Source organism: Antennarius striatus, chromosome 13, assembly GCF_040054535.1.
Source record: "Antennarius striatus isolate MH-2024 chromosome 13, ASM4005453v1, whole genome shotgun sequence".
Classification (NCBI taxonomy): domain Eukaryota; kingdom Metazoa; phylum Chordata; class Actinopteri; order Lophiiformes; family Antennariidae; genus Antennarius; species Antennarius striatus.
In genome coordinates this window covers 17,586,379-17,611,140 of record NC_090788.1, presented here as the reverse complement: position 1 = coordinate 17,611,140, position 24,762 = coordinate 17,586,379, and the positions used below count along the sequence as shown (strand labels likewise).

Here is a 24,762-nt window from a genome sequence, read left to right as displayed (position 1 = left end):
ACATTTCACACGAACAAAGTACACCATCGATTCAACTCAGCAAAGAAATCTTTCGCCCAAAGAAAATGATGAAAAAAAACAGACCAAAACGTACAGCCGAAGACTTGATCCTAACAACCTTGACGATTTCAAAATAAAATTTCAGATTGATTGTACAGTTTATGCACTCAATGTTCCACGAGACACCTTCATGTCTTCACAGGACAATGATGACTTTAAGCTCTGCTAAATGAGCCTTCCATATTCCAGTGAGGAGGGAAAGACAAACATGTAAGAGGCTTGATAAAACTGCCTTGATAGGATTAAATATTTTATGGACGTTATTAATGTCGTAGCCTTCGCTGAGACAAAGCTCCTCTGCTAAGCCACACCACTTTCTCACCAGTAAGAAAAAAGCTATTTCCACTTCCAAAACAGTACGAATCTGTGTGACTGGAGCACCCTAACCCTAACCCTAACCGTATTTTTCAAAGTCCTTATGATGAGCTCAAACATCCACCCCAACGCTGAAAGATTTTCCTCCAGCATGGCAGTGAGCTGTGGCTAAAAACCCTAGAAACGAGACAACAAAGGTGACTCTTATTGGCAGCATTTATTCACATTACTAAAGTTCCAGGTTTGGTTGTCAGCTTTGCACGCTTCAGTTCTGTTTGTAAGTTCTCACTGCGTTTATGGTGGGCTTCCTTCCAGCGTCCGCAGTCATTCAGCCCACGTGAAATTGAAACTGAGCTCACCACAGGTGTGGATGTTTTTAATTCTTCCCATGTGTTCATCTGAGCCGCCTCTGATGTTTCCGTGCCTGGGATAAAGTGGGACATGCTTCAGGTACTCGGGAGTAGACCTGAGCAGGAATGTGTACAACGGATGAACAGACAGATGGAGATCAAACTGTGGAGACATGAAGGCATGAGGCGGCTCTATGTTTGATCATGGTTATGTTAAGACCTGCCAATTTTTATGTGGTTAGAACTTTTTTTACATGGGGTTTCTCTGCATTCTTTTTTTTTTCAGTAACACTGCAAACAATTCATTATCTCAGAAAGTTTTTATTTATTTTATTTATTTATATTTGAAGGAATCCTCTTAAGCTGTGTTGTGACCTTGAATTATCTGACAGTTTTACTCACTATCATTTCTTAAACCCCCATTTCCCCCATGTTTTGTGTCTAAGTGACTAATGGGGACAACAAGTCTTTGAAATTGGTCCAGTATTGAACGACAATGCAACACCCGCGAAATAGGTGCAATGAAATCCATCCAAGCAATTGCTTAGAGTATGTTCCCCCACTGATGGATTGATTATTCTACTCATGTGGCAGCTCTCAGATACAACCTTTTTGTTTTGGGCATTTTTTTTCACAGAATAAAATCTTTTTTGTGTAACCAAAATGGGTCATTGCTATTCTTTCCAAAGCCTCAACACCCCATTCGCTGCATATTTTTAATTTATTTATTTATTGAAAGAAAATTACATTCACCAGAAACTTCTTTGCTTGTCTTTCTACTGCTTCAATAGTATCCACACTGGTCGTTTTGGTGAGATAGACTTGGTAGCTCTTTCCTGTTAAACAGCGTATTTTTTTAATATTTGCTTTTGGAAAAAAAACATCTAACTCTACAGGGATCATTTTCTTAACGGAGACAGACACTAAGAAAAACAGCAGCAGCAATTTAAGTAGATATATTGCACAATTAGCTGGATGGATGACATGAGGAGACAGTGTCAAGGTTGAAATATATCAAAGCTGCCCTTTAAAAAAATGTCTTCACAGAGGTACATCTTTATCAAGATAGATGGAAATACAGGAATGTTTGATCTAGATGGTAACACTCTGTCCGTGAGTCCAGCACCGCTGCACACTGTAGACTGTTTGTTGTTTGCATCCCCCAACATGCCTGTTTTTCTTTACACCACAAGACTTTCATTCCTTTTTCAAATCAAACACACAGAGTCTTGTTTACCAGGAGATGGAAGGTAGAAAATAGATGAAGGCTGAAGGTGCAAGTGCTCCCATCATAATCTATACTTCCTACACCAGATATTCAGTCTGACTTTCTGGGAATCTATGACCCTTAAATTTTTTAGAAGGACATCATGTTTTAATCACTGTTCACTGGTCTGTGCCTGTTATTCTTGGTTTATTCAAAAAATACCCCAAAGTGTTGAATTGATTTTGATGGAATTTTGTATCCTTGGAATAGGAAGCAGTGATTGGATGTTTTGAAGTGGATCTAGATTGAGGTTTAGAATCACAATAAGTTTGGCAGTCGTGTTCATGTTACTACCTGTATCTCCAAATGCTTTCCTACTATGATCTGCTTCATAATTGCGTAACGTTTAAGTTTAATGCCATTAATGTATTCCTTCCTCAGTCCATGTGAGAACTCGGAACACAGCAGCATTTAAACTGCGTTATCAGCAGCGCAGCCATGTGTGCATGTTTTAGGTGAGTGATTCTGCATCCTTGGCTTCATTTACATATAATTTTGTAAGCCTGTCAGCAAATAAGGTCGGAAAATTCAGATCACATGTTAATACCAGGTGTAAAGTAAGCTTAATTCTATTTCAAGCCCTGCTAAAAGCTCAACTGTGGTAATATATACAAGATGAACAATGCACAAAGAGTAAAATCCAAGGTTTAGAGTTTCTGTCTCAAGAGTAAAAATAACAAAAAAAAAGAATCTGTGTAGCTTGAACTAAAGTGCTGCACTTGATCATAATAATGTGAGCCAGATGTGCCTGATGTTTGTGTTGAAGAGGCTCATAAGAAACCAAAAAAATTGGCAGTAAAAGTATCAGATAAATACAATTTTTGGGGGATAAAACAAATACCGGATCCACTAATGGTGATCTTGACAGTCTCCCTGAAGGAACATCTAGGATGTTTGTTCTCTCCAAAAGAAACCTGCAGCATTTGTCAATATAAAGAAAAAGAAATTAATTTTATCACTGAACTAACAGAGGTATGATGTGTGTCTGTACATGCGTGACCCAAAAGAGAGGTGCTTGGAATACCCAACAACATACTGTATGTACAAAAAAAACGAAAAGAGCCTGACTTCTTTCATGTTTGGATGCTAATAAATCCTGCGCTCCAGTGGTTTTATAAATAATAAACGGAATAGCTTTGATTCACAGCCAATCTCAGCTAACTGTCATGCACCACAGGTGAAGGTCTAAACAACAAATATATTTCCTTGTATTCCTCTATTTATCAGTGTGCAGGAGCATTAGTGTTGGATTAGTGTTTCCGTCCATTAATTATGCCAGCTAATACAGGTATATATGGTAATATTCTTTTGTGTGTGTGTGTGTGTGTGTGGACCAACGCTGCCGATCCTGAACATCCTCTATAATGGTTGAGCATCACTGTCTCTTTTTTAATTCATAAAGGAACATCATCTTGTGGGCTCATTTAAATCCATCCCAGTCTGTGGGGGCAGATCTGGTGGAGGCTCTGTCTGTTCGTGTGGCTCTCCTGGCTCGAAGCGACACCAGGTTCAACAGTCTCTCCAGCTCGTCCCCCGGAGCCGCCAGACCGCCAGAGCTGAGCTGGCCGCGACCCTCCTGCGACCCTCTCCACTCCCCCGCCTGTAAGCCCCATGCCCTGAGCGGGGGCAGGAGTTGAGCCGGATGCAGGTTGATACCCAGGGGGCTCGATGGGTATCCGTCGTAAGCCGGGCGGGTTGGGGGAAGCGTGTCGTAAAGACTTTCCACGTCTTCTTTTTGCTTGAGGTCATGGCTGAACTCGCTGTATTCCTCATAAACAGGAGAGGAGCTGTCTTCGCAGCTGTCACGGCCTCGCAGCTTCTGGTGGTCTCTAAGGTCTTGGTGTACCCCCATGTCTCTGCCCCTGTTTCCTGTGATCTCACCATCCCGGCCATTTCGCCTTCTTTCCTCACCGGTTACGATACGTTTCCTCTCCCATTTGCCCGACTCGTTCCTCTCCCACTGGAACGCTCTACTATCCATCTCCTGTTCCTGTTCGTGGCCTCTGTCAACGCCGTATCCCATCACTCTGTAGTCCAGCTGGAGCGACTGCGTGCTGCCTCCTCGTCTGATGTTCTGGATGTCGCTGAGGTTGTAATGGGAACCGATCACCGGCGGACGGAGGTGTGATGGTGACAACCAGCTTGAGGTCTGCCTGGAAGGCTCCCATCGGTATGCTACAAAGAAATAACAAAGGAAGAAATTTCTCCCATCATTTGAAACAGTACTGGTGACCGATAGTATATTCTAATGGAACAACAAGTAGAGAGATGACCTACTTAAGAGCGTTAAGAAAGGATTTGAGTTAATATACTATGTTGGAAGCCTGAGGCTTTATTCCCTGGACAGACTGAAGCTGCTGTATCACTGCAGTCAAGTAGTCCTCACTTGAATATGTTACTTCCACAGTACCATGTCGCATAGTCTGAGCAAGAAACAAGATTATCTATCTAACAGGATCAGCCCCCAGAAGGTGTCACAACAATAAATCACCTGCCTTATGAAACAACAGTATCATTTCAATCTTATCTACACGAGGTAAGCAAGGTGGCGCCAACAAATGTGTTTTTGTGTGAATCAGTTACAGAAGATGTTTCACAATTACTCAAATCAGTGCATATGCCATCAAGCCCCCCCCCCCCCACACACACACACACAGACATTAACTTCAGGTGTAAAATCCCAAACATGAGGAGCCAGGATCTGGGATTTACTGCCTGCTAACAAACAAACTCCTTTATCTGTGCATGCCAGGCAATTTTTTTATATATATATATATTTACTTCTCTTTAGTGAATTCTGCTTATTATCTACGCCTTTGACCTCTTTTTATTTCCACAGAAAAGTGCTGCTTGTTAGCTGTGTGTGTGTGTGTGTGTGTGTGTGTGTGTGTGTGTGTGTGTGTGTGTGTGTGTGTGCATGCTCGTGTGAGCACGCGACACTGCAGGAGGCTCGTGAATGGCTGCTTCATACTGTGCGACTTTGGGGTTTACAGTGCGTTCAGCAGGCGTGCGTGTTCACATTGTGTAATTGTTCTAATTCTCAATGAGAATGTATTAATGTGCAAAACAATTCCGTCTGCAAAGTTGCCGCTGTACGCCTCTCGTATTGTTAAACGGAATGATGCATAATGCCCTTACTACAGCTACAGCATGCTGGTTGTATAATTCATGGCTGGGTTAATGAGCTGTGAGTGAAAAAAAAAATCATATTGATGAAGTGAGAGAATCCAGAGGGGTCATCCTTACTGTGGGATGGGGAGGGCCGCATCCTTCATTAGCAATGCCTACTCTTGGTATATAATGCATGACACATACATGAAGATGGTCACACTAACAATATGCACTAAATTTGGGAGTTCTTTCTGGATGCCGTGCTTCTGAATTATGCATGTTCTGGTTGGTGGTTGTTTTTTTTTCAAATGAGGGTTTAAGGGGTAAACAATAAATTAACGTTCTTACGATCTAGGTTGTACTTTTCGGATGTGCCCACAAATCTCATCCTTTGCTTTGCAGGTGGCGACTGTGCTGTCAGTGCAGCGGAAAACATAACAATTACCTCATGGGACAGGAAGCCTTTGATGATGAAATGTTCTTCTCATAGAAACCAGTGAATGCAGGAGGACACGTCGAATTACGACATGAAAGCAAACGCACACCATAACGAGAGAGGGAGAGCGGCTGAGAGCCATTTAGTACCCATGGCTGTTAACAGAAAAACATCCACACAAGCAGAATAACTCAACAATGCACTTGCTTGTTGAAATGCTATCTCATACATGTGACGTTAATGTCATGGAGGCTCAGAATATCCAATTTCACCTTAATAACGGACAAGAATGTTCACCTTTGATTTTTCTCTATTTCTCCGATGACATTTCCGTCTTTCTAATCAACCCATTTCTACATTACCCCGAGATTGACTTGAGCACTGACAAATGAGAATATGAATAAGAATTTGACATGTTTATTCACGTTATGTTAACAATTACAATTCTTTTTGATTATTATAAATCAAACGTTCTGTTCAGTTTCATTTGTTATCTAATTTTCTGTATCTCAAATAAAGCTTCTTATGCCTCACCAGGTTGGCAAAGACAGAGGCATGAGGCGGCGATGATGTTGGGTAAGTACTGAGATGTTTTTTTGGGCCAAGTTAGTTAAATCCAACTGGGGAAAGAAAAACAGACTGGGTGACTATGTGCCAATTAATATTTCTTGTGAGAATGCTGCATAAGCTGGTGATCGGTACATGTAGAATATACAAGGTGTGCTCAGGCAGATCATGACAAGAAAGATGCGGGGCTGCACAAAGCCGTGCATTCAGCCTGTAGATGATGCCCTATTTAACAGGAAAAAAATAGTGTTTGAGGCTGTCGTCTTTGCTGCCATTCTATGTAGATGTGAGACTTGGCTCAAAGTGGCCCCGAAATCCACCGAGACCCTCTGCAAGACTGGGGTGAGAAATTTGATGCGGAACTTTAAGTGTAACTTGACCAGGCTTTTAAACATCAGCATGATTTAAGCGATCTTCAATCAGTTATAATATATGCAGGCACCTGTTACATACGTGTCTGTAATAATTATGCAGTAAGTGGAGACACACATCTGTCATCAGAGAGGTTTGATTAAAGATAATGACAATTGCACTACTAATACCATCTTTAATCTCACCAAAGCGTGATTCATTTCCTGCTTTTGCGCATCACAACAAGACTTAAATTAACAGCCCGTTCCGCTGCTGGCCTTGTTTTTCCACGTCTAATGAGGGGCAGTGTGGAAAGGGATGCATGACAGGCTACCAGGAGGAAAATGGACGCCACGCCAGCATCAGCCTGTTTAAGCCTCCTGTGCCTGAAGAAATCCTCCATATTGATATTCAGTGCTCGTGTGAAGAAATGTGGACATTATTCACACCTGGCATGCCATTATGAGGTGATTCACATCACTTCTACTTAAATCTCATACCATAAAAACAAAATTGTAAATAGATTAAACTTTTTAACTTTCTTATTCCCCTTCAACCATGTACCTTTGTAATGGCATTATGCATATGATAGAACTTCAGTTTTCTTTTATTTCTTTCTGTGTGAACTCACTGTAATGTAATGTTTGACTGTCTCCTCACATCTTTGGTGTTGACCTCTGTGAGATTGGTCAACACCTTTATTTCAGATGTTGACCTCTGTGAGATTGGCATATATAATCATGAAATTCCTCTGCAAATCTCATTAAAATCAATTGTTTCATTTTTCAGCTGTTTTCATAAGCAACCATATTGTACCTAGAGCTCAGAAACGACTCTCCAGGCTATGTAATTACGCTCATTATGATGTCAGCATGATGATGTTACCTGACTCGGGTCTGCCTCATGACTAATGAAGCAATTTTGTCTGATTCTTAAACTTCGAAAACTCCTTTTATGTGGATTCATGCATTTCGGATAAGCCTTTTTTAAGAATTATCATTACTACATTTAAAATATCTGCTCTGGATCTCTTTATCAGCTGGACATAATTCTTACCTTTTACACTTGAAGGAAAGACCATTTAAAAAACATTAAAGAAAGTGAATTTGTGAATTAAATTCTACATCAGTCTCCGGATCTGCCTGACAATGTATTCAGCTCTTTCTGCATAAAAATCCTTGGACATATTTTTGAGATGTCTTGCAGATAAGAAACAAACCAACCCCCAACAATATAAAAACATTGGTAATCACATGACCTCCCCGAGCGCTATTGATTTCACTGGCAGACTGTTGAGATCCATCTCAGCTTTTTTTCCAAGTAAACACTAGAGATTTGAAAGTTAAATTAATGCTGGACAAAACTGAAAAACAATCAGAAACATGAAGTTAAAAATGAGGAGAGTTGCATAATGCAATGCTGAATATGTTTATTTTACACATTGTTTTTCATAAGCCTGGTTCAAAATTTCTCATAACCCTAATTCAAAGGTCAAAATATTAATAAATTTATTAATTTGAGAGTCAGAACAACAACACTGACATCTCACTGGAGAATTTCTTCTCCTTTGTTGATCTTCTTAAATTGCAAAACCAATAAAAAAATAATAACGCATCACTCCTGATCACAGAGAGGCCTTTGAAAGTAGGATCTGTTTCAAAGACAAAGTTTGCACGGAGCACACCGACAACATCAAAAAAATCATTCTTGATATGGATCCATTCATCTTGGTTATCAACCAGTATAGCTTTACCAACAGGGTAGCTCACCCCAGTTATCGATCAAGCTCCAGCATTAAAGTTAATCAACTAATGAAATGAAAAGCAACAACGGCTAGAAGCCTCCAACATGAACGTTGCGTGCTTCGCTTTTCTTTAGCCTGAAAATGGCAGCATTGATCGGAAACAAACCCTCGTTGTAAGTCAGGAGGCATAAAGCAGGAACTGGGCAGCCACATTTGAATTCAATGGAGCAAAGAGAAATTGTAATCTGTATGTGGTGTGATGAAAGCATTCAGAGAAAGTAAGTGTTGGGCTTTGGGATCACAGCTTGAGAAATAAAGTCAAATGGATGGCAAGTTAATAAGATGTGTTTCAGCTGCTTTGCAGCTTACTCACCAGGGCTGTTTCTCTGCTGTTCTTTGTCCATGTTCGACACTACAATGGAAGACAGGAACTTCAATAAAAAAAAGAGACAACCAACAAAAAGACCTAAAGAGGGGTAGGGGGGATAGGGTATGAATAGACACGTTAGGATCCAGTATTAGAAACTGAAAAAAAATGTTGGAAACGTGAGGAAGATATTTTATTCTGAAAAAAAAAGTAATTGAATAATGGATGCTTGGCCACATTTAGAAACATTATATCTTAGTCGCACACCGTTAAACAAAACACTTTGGCATTGAAATACTGACACAAAAGCAATAGAGGAGTTAACAGAAGATACTCTTTCATACCTTCACTTTCAATATTATCAACAGCATCATTGACGAGACGTATAACTGTCACTATGGAGGCTGGGCGGGAAAGAGAGAAGAAGAAGAACCACAATAACAGTAACAATGGCAGTGTAGGTGTGAATAGAGTAAGGTTTCAGACAGGGGGTGTGACCGGAATGAGGAAGACATGGGCTGAAGCACGTGTGCGCACGTTTAGGATAGACATGTTTGTATGCTCCCGGTGTGCACGTGTGTGTGTGTCCAGTAAAGAAGTGGGTTCATTGTCGCAAAGCATATCCACCACCCTCTCTAAGGTGTTTGTGGCTCTCAACCTCTTATACTTAAATGAAAAATCAATGCTATTGATTTATCTGGGAAAAAAGAATTAGTAGAAAATGTGATTTAGTTTTGTGGTCTGTGGTGAAGTAAGTTTTATTCCATGTAAGAATAGATATAGATTAAGTTGCCGTTCATGATGCATTTATACCGGTGTACTATCTGCTTTTCACTATGACTACACTAAAGACAAAGTCAGCTGTTTAAATTCAGATACTTTTCTGCACAGCGGCAGCTCTTGGCCTTTATTTCCTGTGATTCCTAAATACAAAGCACTGCCTTCCAGAAGCTAAGTTTCCTCTCATGTCAAACCGTTTTATAAAGCCCTCTCGGGTGAATTAGTTGGAAATGTATTGCAAAAGATTATGGAGCGCTGAGTGTGCTTGGTCATTTAAGCATTAGCATCTTACCGTTGTCATCAAAAGACTCAGATGTGTAGGAGCTGCTAGAGCGCTCCTCAGAAGTGGACTCGGAGAGACATGCCACATCATCCACCCGCTCTGACACATCTAAAGTAAAAATACAAATACAGATAATTATTATTTTCTTTCCAAAAACTGTATTGGAAGCATTTTCCCCAAATCACCATATCAGCATCTTACGCTTAGAGCCGAACGGAAATTAAAGATCAAATTATATAAGTTAAAAATCTACAGTGAATTATTTTTATATCTGTCTTAATGGAGTCCGCACTTAAAGACGCTGACGATGCATTCATACATTCTGTGAAGTGAATCTGTCCTGGTGTGACTCCGAGGGAAAATGAGGATTATGCATTCTGAATTAGCAAAATGCACGTGGGTAGTGGATTTGGCACAACAATATTTTTTTCTTTTACTAATAAACAGCAAAAATGATAAGAGTGATCACACAACTCTCTGAATATATATATATATATATATATATATATATATATATATATATATATATATATATATATATATATATATATAGCCACCTTTTGCTCTAATTACTGCTTCGCACACTCTTGGCATTCTCTTGATGAGCTTCAAGAGGTAGTCACAGGAAATGGTCTTCCAACAGTCCTGAAGGAGTTCCCAGAGATGCTTAGCACTTGTTGACCCTTTTGCCTTCACTCTGCGGTCCAGCTCACCAAACCATCTCGATTGGGTTCAGGTCCGGTGACTGTGGAGGCCAGGTCATCTGGCGCAGCACCCCATCACTCTCCTTCTTGGTCAAATAGCCGCTGCAAGATGCTGTGGTAGTTCAGTATGCCCTCAATTTTGAACAAATCCCCAACAGTGTCACCAGCAAAGCACCCCCACACCATCACACCTCCTCCTCCATGCTTCAAGGTGGGAACCAGGCATGTAGAGTCCATCCGTTCACCTTTTCTGCATCGCACAAAGACACGGTGGTTGGAACCAAAGATCTCAAATTTGGACTCGTCAGACCATAGCACAGATTTCCACCGGTCTAATGTCCATTCCTTGTGTTCTTTAGCCCAAAAAGTCTCTTCTGCTTGTTGCCTGTCCTTAGCAGTGGTTTCCTAGCAGTTATTCTACCATGAAGGCCTGATTCACACAGTCTCCTCTAAACAGTTGTTCTAGAGATGTGTCTGCTGCTAGAACTCTGTGTGGCATTGACCTGGTCTCTAATCTGAGCTGCTGTTAACCTGCGATTTCTGAGGCTGGTGACTCGGATGAACTTATCCTCCGCAGCAGAGGTGACTCTTGATCTTCCTTTCCTGGGGCAGTCCTCATGTGAGCCACTTTCTTTGTAGCGCATGACGCTTTTTGCGACTGCACTTGGGGACACTTTCAAAGTTTTCCTATTTTTTCAGACTGACTGACCTTCATTTCTTAAAGTAATGATGGCCACTCGTTTTTCTTTACTTAGTTGCTTTTTTCTTGCAAAAATACAAATTCTAACAGTCTATTCAGTAGAACTATCAGCTGTGTATCCACCTGACTTCTGCACAACACAACTGATGGTCCCAACCCCATTTATAAGGCAAGAAATCCCACTTATTAAACCTGACAGGGCACACTTGTGAAGTGGAAACAAGAAAATGCCAAGTGTGTGCAAAGCAGTAATCAGAGCAAAAGGTGGCTACTAAGAAGAAACTAAAATATAAGGCTTATTTTCAGTTGCTTTATACTTTTTTTGTTAAGTACATATTTCCACATGTGTTAATTCATAGTTTTGATGCCTTCAGTGTGAATCTACAATGTCAATAGTCATGAAAAGAAAGGAAACTCATTGAATGGGAAGGTGTGTCCAAAGTTTTGGTCTGTACTATATTATATATATATATATATATATATATATATATATATATATATATATATATATATATATATATACACACACACACACACACACACACACACACACACACACATATATATATATATATATATATATATATATATATATATATATATATATATATATATATATATATATATATATATATATATACTGTACAGTATATATGACAGCACTGTAAATGATGTGGAATCTGATCCATTTTTTTCCATCCATTTATCCATATTTTTTTCCAAGATTCATGCACAAAAACATAACTCAACTCTTCAATCAATATTGAATTCAACTGATATACACTCCTAAAGTGAAACTCTTCCCACCTTAAGAAAAAAATAATGTTTCAAAATGATGCCAAACTGCTTTCATCCAAATCCCAGCACACTGTCAGCAAATTTAGCTCAGCTCATCTAATGGTGTCTGAGCCAGCTGGAGGAGTCAGGGAGGTTAAGGACCACATAGTTACTTGTTCTGGTTTAGTGGGCTGCAGCAGATGCGAGATTCAGAAACTCTTCAAAACAGCAAGAACACAGAGAAAGTAGTCCAAACACACACACACTGCAGTTATCAATGCTCGCATCCCCAGTCTCAGGTTTGACATTTTGAAAAAGCTTCCAGTCACAGGCTCTCTAGTTAGCCTTAACCTGAGAGTCTCTTGAGGAAACATTTCAAATGGATGTTTGTTTACAAGTTTGTCTTTGCTGAGTTATAATGGAGGAAGTTGCTTTGAAAACTGCCTCTCATAAGCCAAGAGACAGGTGCTGTAATCTAGCAATGATAAAACACAGGTTTCACAGTAAAGTGTTCAAATTAGGGAAGAGCTACGAGGGAGAAACTTTTCTGCGGTCCAACGTTTTTCTTTGAAATACAAAACCGCTCAGAAAAACAGAGGTGGCAGCTCTGCTGATGAGATTAGGAGTAACTTTTGAAAAAGCTAAACAGGCTTTATGTTAGTAGGTGGAACAAACAGAAAATAGCACAGGCAGAAAACTGTTAACTGCCTTTGTTACATCCAAATGTAATTCAAGTCGCAGCCTTAATGTGTGAATCTGTGTGTTGTTGGTGATAACTTAAAGATAATAAGCTGCTTTAAAACACAATGGATGTGAGAACAAACTTTATCTCACATTTCAATGATCATAAAGTCACTAGAATGATCCTCAATGGCTTTGAATGTGTGTGAATGAGCGAATGCTGGCATCAGTTTGTGCTTTGAGTGGTCAGTCAGATTAGAATGATGCCACACAGTTAGCACAACCTGTAACAATTTTTGAACTGATGCTTTGCTTTCAATCCAGATATGCAGCAGGCAAAAATGTGTAACGTGGAGCTGTTCTCGCCTGCCGCATCGTCTATTCTCTAGTCATTCTTTAGTCTGTTTCAAAACTGTGCTTTGCTCTGGATATTATGCAAGCAGGCAGTCAGGGTTTGGCCCATCTTGTAAGCAAAAGCATGCTCTGTCCGTAAGGGCCAGTATGTCTGGACGTCAACTTATGCTTTCTGAGCCTGAACTCACTGGTCGTGGTCCAACGCGTATGGAACAACGCTCTTATGGGATTGTGAATGCTACAGCAGTACCATCAATCAAACTAAATAAGAGAGGCAGCATAGCGATCACTGGTCTAATTCAGCATGCAGGCAAAGGGACACTTCTCTGTATACCAGAATTTCTTTTTTAAAATCTTTTTTCATTCTTTCTCATTTCACTTTGATTTATTTCTTTTCCTCTCGCACGCTCATTGGTAGTGTGCAAGCGAGAGCCCCAGCATGTTCCACAATGGGAGGCCATACCTGATGTGACGGACCTGATCCTCTCTGCTCTATTTCAAACAAAAAGCTAAACCCCACTCTCACCCTGGCCACAATCCTTTTGAATACGCTCAACTTTTATTATCCCATCAAGAAAATCTTGGGGAGTCATTCTTGGGGAGCCTCTTGCGGTCGCCAGCAAATTCTGATGATATCCTTGTAATATTTGAAATTCTTGCAAAGACGTCAGCAGTGTTCTATGAAACTGAAATAAGTATTAACATCACATATTAGCACCTGATCTGGTTTTGCTCCATTCACTTTTCACTTTATTTTTCTTCTAACATTCCATTGAGTCAAAATTTTAAGGGGAAATTCTTATTACAAGTAATTCTAAGCTAACAGTTGAACCAATTCTAACCTCCATCAGCTTTAACGATTCTTCTCAGCAACACAAACAGCTTTGCAAATTGTTTTCTATAATTTTCTCCCTCCTGTAATTGGCAAAATAAAAGTTATGGCATTTGAACTAGAAAACCCCTCACTAAGAGGATTTACTCCATTTACCTCATTTGACTGTTTCTGCAAGGCGTTAGTTGTCATTAAATAATGACATAAATATTTAATTAAAAGTGCATTTCATTGCAAAACACCCTGGAGAATACTGTACTTCTTCTGAAACAAATATATTTTCCAACTAGTTCATTATGCATTACACTGCATTTATTGATGAGCAGCAGGTAAAATGACCGGTTTGTTTCCTCGTGTATCGATTACTGCCCATCTACTGCAATATTTATCAACACATTTGTTTTATGTTTACAGCTGTTAAAGTTGATTAATTTTAATTAAACCGACAATTAACTGCTGCCTCAAATGAGTATTAATAAAGTTAAAGTGGGAAGTGATGTCAATGACACCTCTAAGGACAAATCACTTTCTTTTATTGTGTGCAAATGCTCTACAGGAAGAAATGAATAATGAAAGGTAGCAAGTTCATGCTGCAGGCTGAATTATTAAAACAACAGGTTGGAAAGAGAATCAAAATTGGTGACGTCTTCCTTTAGCACTGAAATGCAAGAGAAAATAAGTAATAATACATATCCCACTGACAGTGAATTGTACGAGAGCGATTTCTCACTGCAGTCCCTCGGTTTGAGATGTGAGTAAATCAAGTTCAGATGAGAGCAAAACTTTGCAGAAAAGGTGCGTTTCTTTTTATTCCAACTACTTTGATTTGGGTGTTTTTGAGCAAAAGTAGGACAACAGAGGACATCAGTGCTGGCTGATTACCCTGACCATTCAGACAGAAGGGCACAGGAGCTGTACGAGTTTTCCTGACTTGAGAAGAAATGATTGCAAATTCCAGGAGTCTGATAGAAAAAAAAATTATATTACCACTTCTTGCTCCAAGAAAATAAAGTAAAATGACGACTAATACTGAAATATTATTTCTTGACCAATCTTGTCGACTTTCTTACGTGTGTGTTTGTGTGTGTGTGTGTGTGTGTGTGTGTGTGTGTGTGTGTGTGTGTGTGTGTGTGTGTGTGTGTGTGTGTGTGTGTGTGTGATCAAAGGGCGTAGATCACTGTGAGTGCTCTCAGTGGAGTTATGCTGCTGGTGAAACACAATGAGTTTGTGGTCTGTAGACTCAGTGCCCTCTTCATCAGGGGCTTAAAGTGTGTCTGTGTGTGTGTGTGTGTGTGTGTGTGTGCACGTGTGTGTGTGTGTGTGTGTGTGTGTGTGTGTGTGTGTGTGTGTGTGTGTGTGTGTGTATGTGCATAATATGGTTGCAGTCTTACCCTGTGGACCGTTATCTCGCTGTGTTCTCTCCAACTCAAAAGCCCTCTGTCCCCATTCCTCCTCTCTTTCATCTCTCACCCTCTGCAGCCCCTCTTCCCTTGTCTCCTCACCCTCCCATGACACCTTGTGGGCTGGACTGTGTTCTAAGCGGCAAGCCGATGCTAAAGGGAGATTGGGCGCCACGCTGCACACCGCGACTCCTCTCCTGTTGACCCCGCCTCGGACGTTAGACATGTCCGAGAGGAAGCTGCTGAACTGTAGAGAAAGAATAAAAGAAGAAAAGACAAACTTATGCAACATATGCCTTGCTCTTGCTTCCAGTCCATCCATATCAGCATCCTCGGGTTTAGTCTTTCCTGCAGAGGCACTTTTCTATACGATCACAAGGGGCACCGGATTTTGCAAATGTTCAAATTCTTCATGTCTTTAAATAAAATCCATTCATTTTTAAGTTTTAATGACTTCTTTATTTTAATGAGGTGGTGCTCGCTTGCACAAAGGTATAATTGAGTAAATTATAACATTTTATGGTCTGATATTTTATTAGAATGTTCTACATGGATAATACTGTAATATAAAAACTAGATTAAGGAGGAGAATACTTTCTGAAGGAGGTTATAGGGGTATTTAATTCATAAGGGTTATAAAATACAAATATGAAACAATACAACAATGTAAATTGTAGGAGCAGAGCATACATATTGTTTCTGAATGTTTTATTTTGAAAGTCATTTTGATGGCAGCATCCAAAATAAAAGAATAAATAGAATTTCAGATCTATACCTGACTTCCATCACTGGATGTGGTCTTATCCACGTCTGTACTCCTCATGCCTTGGTTGCTGAGACCTCCTGGCAGAGGGGAGTGGGCAGTTGGACGTACCATGACCTGGGGGGGTCCCCCAGTGCTGCCTCCCACCTCGTCATAAGTACTTGTGGTCCCTGGTGAGCCTGACAAATGTACAGCTTTAAACTCAATCCCCTCTACCCCGGTGCCAGAATTGTGCAGCATGTAGCTGGTTTCTGAGGAAATAGCTGATACACCCATCGCATCCCGAGTCCCCAGGGCTGTGTTTGAGTCTTTCCTAAATTTAATTTTCTTCCTGAAGGCGACGAAGAGTATGAGAAGAACAATGATGACAAAAGCAAGAACACCGATGCCAATTATCTCTCCTGGTCCGATGTAAGACAGGGGCAGCGCCTGGGAAAGAGGAAGAAAAAATAAATAAAATAAATCAAAGAAATGAATCAATCTAAACCTCCAAGTGCTTTAGAGCATTTATGTGTATAAAATGGACTTGCATAAATACAGCAACCAAAATGTGTTTACAACTTGCTAACAAAGACAGCCTGTCCTTCAGTCTGCAACATTAGGACAGATTTTTAAAGCTAACCAGGTAGTTGTGTAGTTAATATTCAGTTTGCTGCTGGGAGCAGAGATAAAGTAGAGTTGAGTTTCCGCCCACAGTGGCTCTTAGGGGGGGCATAAATTTAAATGAAAACAAAAACATGTTAAAAAAATGTATGTTACAAGCATCTTATAGCATCTCTCAATTAATCCACTGACATTTAACATTATAGAATACAAAAATCACATTTCTGGTTTTGCTGTAAGAAATAGAAAATTAAATCCAAAGATACTCATTTAAATAAAATTTGATAAGTGAATTGCAATGGAATTAAAGGGTAATGTTTTATTTCTAGCAATAAATGCCCTCAAATGTCCTTAAAACAAATCAGAAAATGCTACTGTTGGTTTGGAAAGTAATCTAATAGGTTTTGTCGACGGCGGTTACTTGCTAATTATTTTTTCTTGGGGAAATGGAATCAACTCCCTTCTCACAAAATTAAGGGGGCTGGCAGTATCGGTTTGAGGTACAAAAGTCAAGAGCGTGACAACTTCAAATGGAAACTGTGATTTACCAATTACTACAAATATATTCATCTACTGCAGAAACAAATGCACCAAGCAACTGAATAATCCACTGCTGCTTCGCACTCAAAATTCTCTACAGCTTCACCAAGTGCAAGTCCCACAAGGAGAAAGCTGACTCTGCAAAATGTGAAGCTAGTACTTCTTTGATTATACTTTGGAATATTCTGAAAGATTTATTCCATCATGAATTCAGTTGGAAGCTTTAATACCGTACCTGTGTGTCATTCCCCAGATCGCCGGGCGTCTGATCATCACAAAACTGTCCCTCGTACCCCTCCGAACAGTTACAGTAGAACGACCCGAACGTGTTGACACACTGTCCTCCATTACCACACTCGTTTTGGTCACACTCATTTACATCTTCATCACATCTGTAAAATGTATAGAAAAGTAAATTTGCATTCATGGGTGTGGTGAAGTTGATGCACCTCAAAGTGAAAGAAAAAAAATAAAAGAAAGTGTGACAATAAGTTAAAAAAAAACAGAAAATAGCACAAAGTAATTCTACAAACGTCCTGTTTTCATGTCTTTCTCTTATAAGAAGGGATTTGGCTCCATAACCTCCTGTTGTCCTCATTTACATGGCTCAGATTTAAAAGAGGAGAACTGAGTGCACACACAAATACTAACACATTTGGATCAAGACCTAAATTACACTTGAACATTCATTCATTCTTCTTTTTGCCGTTTATCTGAAGTGCGTGTCAAGAGTGTTGCTGGAGCTTAGCCCAGCTGGCTATGGGTGAGAGGTGAGGTACAGCCTGGATGAGACGTCAGCTCATCCTGGGGCCACATGGAAGACAGACAACCATTTTCACACCCACAATTTTACAGCAACCAATTCACTTAAATTCCATGGTTTTGGTGGTGGTAAAAAAGCCGGAGAACCAAAGCAGGGAGAAAACAAAAGCTCTCTACAGACGGGCCCCAGGTAGAATCACACACACACACACACACACACACACATACTCATTTTGACTTGTGTTTTTAAACACGATGAACTGCTGTGATGCATGAAAAAATTTTAATGAACACTTCAATTCTATTTTTCTTGCAGGGAGATTTTTTAAATGATGCGCATAAGACTAGATGTAATTTTTAAAAAAAAACTTCTGTTATAGGACTTTTCTTTATCTAACTATATAATGTTTTACCTTAAATAAGTGCAAATTCAGGAAATCGTTAAGCATACAGAGTTTGCTTGATGTGATCTGGGTGTCAGTGGAGTTCATTCAATATTTTAGAGGATCAATACTGTCTGACCTCATTAACAAACTCAAGCCAGAAAATTGGCTCATATTTGTTTAGCACATCTGAGTAAATGATTCTGAACTTGTGAATTCAATGAAATTCTGAAGTTCTTAAAATCCAATTAAAAATATTTTAAAAGCAAACATTTCAGTTTGATATTGTTATTCATTGCTCTACGGGGAAATCGTATTAGTCTGCCAAATTAAATGAGATTCAGCTTCATCAATTTTGCACTTCTCTAAAAAAACAACAACAACAAAAAACAAAAATACATTGGCATGTTCTCTTTTGAGTGGAAACTGCCCTCTACTGGTGGCTCCATGAAACAACCACATAAGAAGAGGTTATTTGAAAGGCAAACAGTGATCTGTAATCAAGCAAGAAGCTACAGAATGATTATAGGCTTTGCGACCGAAATTATACCAAATTAAATTAGAAGCGGTAATTTGACTCACAGAATAAAAGCTAAACATCACAGCGGGTGCTGTAGTGCTAATGTGTGCTAATGAATATGTGTGTTACACTAAACGTGCTCTTTCCTGTTTCAGTGCTTATAGGAGGGGCGACGCAATGATCACAAACCCAAATGTCATTATGTACACACTGTGTAATGTGTAAACAGGGCTTTTTCTTCTTTAACAGCACTGCTTTTATATTCAGTAATTAAGACTTTGGAAATGTGCGTCTGTGTGTGAGTGTGTGTGTGTGTTGAGAGAGAGAGAGAGAGAGAGAGAGAGAGAGAGAGAGAGAGAGAGAGAGAGAGAGAGAGAGGCAGAGAGAGAGAGAGGCAGAGAGAGATGGAGATTGCAGGATATTTGATCTTACATAAGCCCCATGAGTCCTGCAGGACAGCCACAGAGGAATGTGTTGCCTACAAGCACACACCCCCCACCATTCTGGCACGGATTTGGCATGCAGGACGTCAGTTCGATTTCACAGCGCCCTCCAGTGAAGCCAGCACGACACTTGCACAAAAAGCCTATTTGAGATAATAAATATGTGTCAAATCAATACAGTGATGTATCATACATATCAATATATAAAACCGCCACGCATTCAATCATCATTAAAGTCATATTATGTCATCAATGATTAAACTTTTTTAAGCATGATACAGACTAAATATATACAAGCTACCCTCTACCTAAAAAAAACCCCACACAATTGCAGTTTAATTTCTGAAAATGTTAAAAAAGCTGGTTTTGACGTGAGACCCAGACCCTTTAACCACGTCATCTGACAGACCTCCAGAGGGCAGGCTGCTGCAGATGGCTCCATTGAAGCAGGGCTGACTGACGCATGGATCTGGGTAAAGCAAACATCCCAGTTTGACCTCACTCAGCCCGGCTATTTCTGCATAGCGGCTCCTCTTGTTCTGGAGTGGCAGCTCGTGACCATTGAGCATCAACGAGCCCAGGCAGCCCTGGAAGCCATCTTGGGCTCTTGGAGGGGCCCTCGATCCATAATCCCCTAGTCCTACCAACCCCTGACTTCTCCCGGCCCTTGGACTTGGCCTCTCGATTGTTCCGTTTGGTGGTCTCACTTGTGCCCCAAAGAAAAAGGATGAATCTGGGGGCAGAGGCCAGAGGCGAACTGGGGCTCGTGCTGCTCGGCGTCTCTCCACATAGCTGTCATCCAATGACAGGAGAGTGTAGTTCGTAGTCAACTCCAAGGCAACAGCATGCCAGAGACCATCATTTATCGGTCTCCCAGAGATCCCCATGATACCAAGGGTGTTGTCACAGTCCAACTGAAACCAAAGTCGACCCTCTTCAATCTGTGGAGGGAAGAGAAAGAAATATATGTTTAAAAATCATGAAACCAGTAAAATGTGATTTTCTTGCCATGCAGATGTCTTTGTGACAGTCTGGCATCAGGAGGTAATTTGATTACCTTGAGCATGGTACAGGGGTTAACACGAGTGAACATAATGACTCCTCTTCTCTGAAGTGTCCTGATCTTCAGGCCCAGTCTCATCTCTCCACTCTGGCCACTCTCTGTCACTCTGTACTTGATGTAACTGTTTCCAGAGAAACTCAGAGATGTTTGTCCTACATATTCACCAGAAGTAGATGCAGGAATCAAATTACACTGTTACTGAAAAGAGACTTAAACTTATAATCAAAGCCTTCTGATGTGGTTATCTACGTTCCTACCCCACTCAGATGCAGTAATCCCTCATTACTCGCAGTTTATGCGTTCCAGAGCCACCCGTGAAAAACGAAATTCCGCGATATAGCAGCAAACTATTTATTTCATTATTTACGGTAATTTAAAGGCTTATGAACCCTCCCCATACTGATATTACTGTATGAAATAAAAGTGTTTCTTTAATACACAGAAGTGCGCTACGTTCCGTGAGCCTCGGAACGCAGAACACACATGGATGCTGTCAGCCAATAGCACGTGTGTACGGTGTCACGTGACTACCTACAAAAAATCTGCGATTTAGTGAAGCAGTGCATATCGAAGCGCGTATAAGCGAAGGATTACTGAATACAGAAAAGGCCCAACTTCAAGTACAAGTATAAAATCAGACCTTCACATTCATTTAGTCGCTCTGGCTGACACAGGCAGATAGATGGCGCTGTAGGACCAGAACGGACACACTGCATGTCTACTGGACAGGACTGACCTTCACAAAGCTCCACCGGAGTCGGGCATTTCCCTCCTGTTTGGAAAGCACATAATTATAACATGATTGCATTGGGATGTCAGAATATGATCTGTCTTCACATGAATAATTCTTTTACTCTTATTTTGTTCTTTAATATATGCATGTACCTGTCATCTGTTTCTCATCAGACAGAAAACATTATGTTTCATCTGATGTTCAAGGTTTATTCAAATGAACCAGAAAAGACAAAATATACAGATGGAGATTTGGCAAAAAAACCCCAAAATTCACACCAATTAGGATTTCACTGATTTCTATATCACATAAAATAATAGCAAGTAATGACTAAAAGACAATGTACAAACAAACAAACGGACGTGAGTGACATTTATGGCATTATAAATGTGACTTTCTCACCAGGGCAAATGCAGATCTCTGTAGGCCCGAACCTCGGACACACCAAACTGACCCTCTCAGTGCTGTAGGTGACAGGAGGACCATCCTCCATCACCATAATCTGCTCACACACCTTTTCCCCGCCGCACTCCAGCTCTCCAGAACAAGAGCCGCTCACCACCACCACTCCAGCCATGATACCTCGAATCTGGCCCCGCTCCGCTGCTTCCTCCAGCTTTGCAGTTAACTCTTGCTGCGAGTAGAACCCTCCTATCTGTCCACTGCCTGAGGTATCAGGTCTCTCTATGGCCAGAAGCAAGTCCACATCAGACGTTCCCATTACTGGCTGTACACCGAGTATGTGAAGGGGATCCTGATTTCCAGCGGATCCTTTCCAGCCAACCAGCCCCCTTAGCATTAGTTTGATCTGGCTCAGGTACCGAGCGAGCAAGTCCTCCGGGGACAGGGAACTGAAACGCAGGGTCAAGGCGCTACGCAGCAGTACATCCGTCACCTGCTCCACCTGGATCGACACATCAGCTATTACAGCGAAACGTCCATCACTCACCGTGGCATTCATCTGGTATCTAGCGTGAGAAGACAAGGAAATGTGTCAAAAAAAAAAAAATTGTTTCCACATCAATCGGCTTTAAGGATTAAAGTGTTTACCTGCCAGGCTCCAGGCCCGGTAGAGCCACTATGCTGCCATCTTGTCTATTTATTTTAAACATGCTCTTGGCCTGAGGTTTCTGGGTAAATGATAGCGCATCACTGGGGTCACGGTCAGTAGCATAGATCCGACCAACTGGGCCACCTGGGAAGGTATCTGTCGTCATGACAACAAAGATTTCCAAGGGGGATACGGCAGGTTTGTACTGACTGTTCCCGATAACCCTTAGAAATATCCAGGAGGAAGATGTAAGTCTTGGCTTACCAGAGTCACTCGCCTAAGAAGTAAAAACAAAGTGAGTGTAAAATATTCAAAAAGTCAGTTAAAAGTAGCGCAAACAAGGCTTGGCTGGAAGAACAAATTCAAGGATATTGATTTCGCTGAAACTGAAAAAATAAAAGTATTGGCGTGAAGCAGCATTGCTGGACTCAGGAGAGGTACTCTTCTATCGAAGAAAATATAATGCATTCACCATGGTAATTCTACAGAAGCATGCACTGCTTTATTACTGCCCGAAATGAGTCCCACGGTCCCTATATGGGGTGAAAAATGAAACAAATGTGCCTTCTTGGCAGCGTAGGGTGCCTGGTGGTAGATAACACATGATAAACTACCCTCTATGGGGGACCAATACACAGACAAACATGATTCAGTGCTCTCCCAGTGTAAAAGACATGATAAAGTGGATGTGATTCCTGCCGTATTCAGCTTGTTCACCCCTGACCTGAAAAAAATACCTTTTGCTAACCTGGATTTCAAGAGTGAACTCTCTGGAGGCTTCTGGGTCAAACGCACGGTTAGACCTCAGAGTGCCAGTTTGGTCCAGAGAAAAGAAGTTTCCCTCATTTCCTGACATAATGGAAAATTCAAAGGGTTGGCCATTTCTTGGAGAGTCTTGATCACTGACTGACAGCTTCAGCAGGGTTGTGCCGGCGGGTTGGTTTAGCTGGAAGCACAGAGAGAGAGAGAAAGGAAGTGAGATGCAGAGTAGAGCAAAAGAGCACGAATGTGAGCAAATACTATTACCTGTATAATAGCGGTGGAGTTTGGAGGAGTGAATATGGGAGGGTTGTCGTTAACATCAGAGATGTCGATGTTTAAGGTGACGGTGGAGGACATGGCAGGGGAGCCACTGTCGAACGCCTGCACTGACAAGGAGTACCGGGATACCTTTGGTGGAGCAGAAGGAGGTGAAAATATCTTTGTCTGAACTCATCAGGCAGCACAGAAAACACTCCAACTCAAACTACATGAGACTTCTCTATGGCGACCTTGAGCTAGACTTGGTATGAAACGCTATGTCTTGGCTGTGCTCATGAAGCAGAAAATTACCACTGATAGGAGATAATATTCTTAAAGATGCATCCTTACCAGCTCCCTGTCGAGCCGCTTATTGACTTTGAGCAGTCCTGTTACTGGGTCAATCCAAAAGTGGTTGTTACGGTCACCTTTCAGAATTGAGTAGGTGATTCTCCCATTCACCTGGCTGTCCAAGTCTTCAGCGGAAACCTAGATAACACAAATAGGAAATGAATGAAATAAATGAACGAATGGAAAAAAGATAGAGGCAGTAATAGACCAATATAAAATCAAATTAAGATTAAATGTTACCCTTGTGATTGTCTGCCCAACTGAGGCATCCTCGCTGACTAGAACATTGTAGAAGTCCTGGCTGAATGCTGGAGCGTTGTCATTGACATCCATGAGTTCAATGGTGACCATTGTGGCAGAGCTAAGAGGAGGGTCCCCGCTGTCCCAGGCCTCAATGGTGAGGTAGTAGTCTTTACACACCTCAAAGTCCAAATCACCAGCAACAAAAAGAGAGCCTAAAAACATGAACATATTATTTTTATACAGATTAACTTTAATATAATGCTATGCCCGGAAATTCAAGAACCATCTGCTCACCCAGGTTTCTGTCCACAGAGAACGTTCCTAACTCGTTGCCCGACCGGATGTGGTAAGTGATCTCAGCGTTGGCTCCAATGTCCACACTCGTCGCCATCACTCGTAAGATCTCGGTTCCCACGGCAACATCCTCAGGAACAGTAACGGTGTAGTCTCTCCTCTGGAAGACTGGCGCATTGTCGTTTACATCCAGTACCATAATGGTCAAATCAACCTGAGGAAGGCACAAGAGACTGGTTACAAGAATCCTCAGCAATTCATTTATCTGTGATGCTCCGGGCCATGAGTGTTTCATCACCATTAACAGCCAGGTCAACAAGTATTATTGGGGTCAAAAGATACTAAAGGCTTCTATAACAAGATAGCGAGCACTGACAAAAAGCAGAGCTGTAAAGCCTGAGAGAATTCCTTTACCACTAGATAAAATGTTAGAAATTTGTGCCATTATTGCGTAAGGAAAAGCTGTTTCATGCTTTATGGGATACGAGTTGACAGTTCTGCCTTCAAGATACTGCCATTTGTTCATTATTTAGAGGGTGCTCAAAGCCACAAAGCTGTGAATGTTTCAAAATATCACACTTAACCTTTATTGCTTTACGGGAAGGAGAAGCTTATTTAAAGTTACTAGATTGTATTGCTTGAATATAATTGAATTTTTGTCAATTTAGAATGCTTCTTAAAAGGTTGATCTAGAAAAGAGAGATTGAAAAACTGATGCAGCTTGTACCTTTATTGTAGCTGAGGCTTTAGAATCAAAGAGCACTTTATAAACCCCTGTGTGTGTGACGTGAATTTTAAAAACTTTTTTTTTGTGCGTAACTCATATACCTGACCTCACTTTTTCCTGGGATTTATTCTCAGTTTATTTTTCTGACAGTCATGTAATGACCTAAAAAGCAGAAACCTGGAAGGTG

The 24,762-nt window shown here is 40.8% G+C and overlaps 1 protein-coding gene across 1 annotated transcript in view; it reads right to left on the bottom strand.

The window, feature by feature from the left end:
- Positions 1-3,412: 3,412 nt before the first annotated feature.
- Positions 3,413-24,762, bottom strand: part of LOC137606145 (protocadherin Fat 3) — a 59,622-nt gene continuing 38,272 nt past the window's right edge. Inside the window, exons 34-51 of the mRNA XM_068331249.1 lie at positions 23,849-24,062; positions 23,552-23,766; positions 23,312-23,449; positions 22,967-23,110; positions 22,689-22,886; positions 21,940-22,217; positions 21,292-21,857; positions 20,797-20,928; positions 20,151-20,308; positions 19,503-20,034; positions 19,083-19,236; positions 17,221-17,377; positions 15,855-16,271; positions 15,071-15,326; positions 9,641-9,730; positions 8,913-8,972; positions 8,575-8,613; positions 3,413-4,167 (exon numbers count right to left, since the gene is read on the bottom strand). Coding sequence (XP_068187350.1) covers positions 3,413-4,167; positions 8,575-8,613; positions 8,913-8,972; positions 9,641-9,730; positions 15,071-15,326; positions 15,855-16,271; positions 17,221-17,377; positions 19,083-19,236; positions 19,503-20,034; positions 20,151-20,308; positions 20,797-20,928; positions 21,292-21,857; positions 21,940-22,217; positions 22,689-22,886; positions 22,967-23,110; positions 23,312-23,449; positions 23,552-23,766; positions 23,849-24,062 — 4,503 coding nt within the window. The remainder of the gene's footprint in view (positions 4,168-8,574; positions 8,614-8,912; positions 8,973-9,640; positions 9,731-15,070; positions 15,327-15,854; positions 16,272-17,220; positions 17,378-19,082; positions 19,237-19,502; positions 20,035-20,150; positions 20,309-20,796; positions 20,929-21,291; positions 21,858-21,939; positions 22,218-22,688; positions 22,887-22,966; positions 23,111-23,311; positions 23,450-23,551; positions 23,767-23,848; positions 24,063-24,762) is intronic.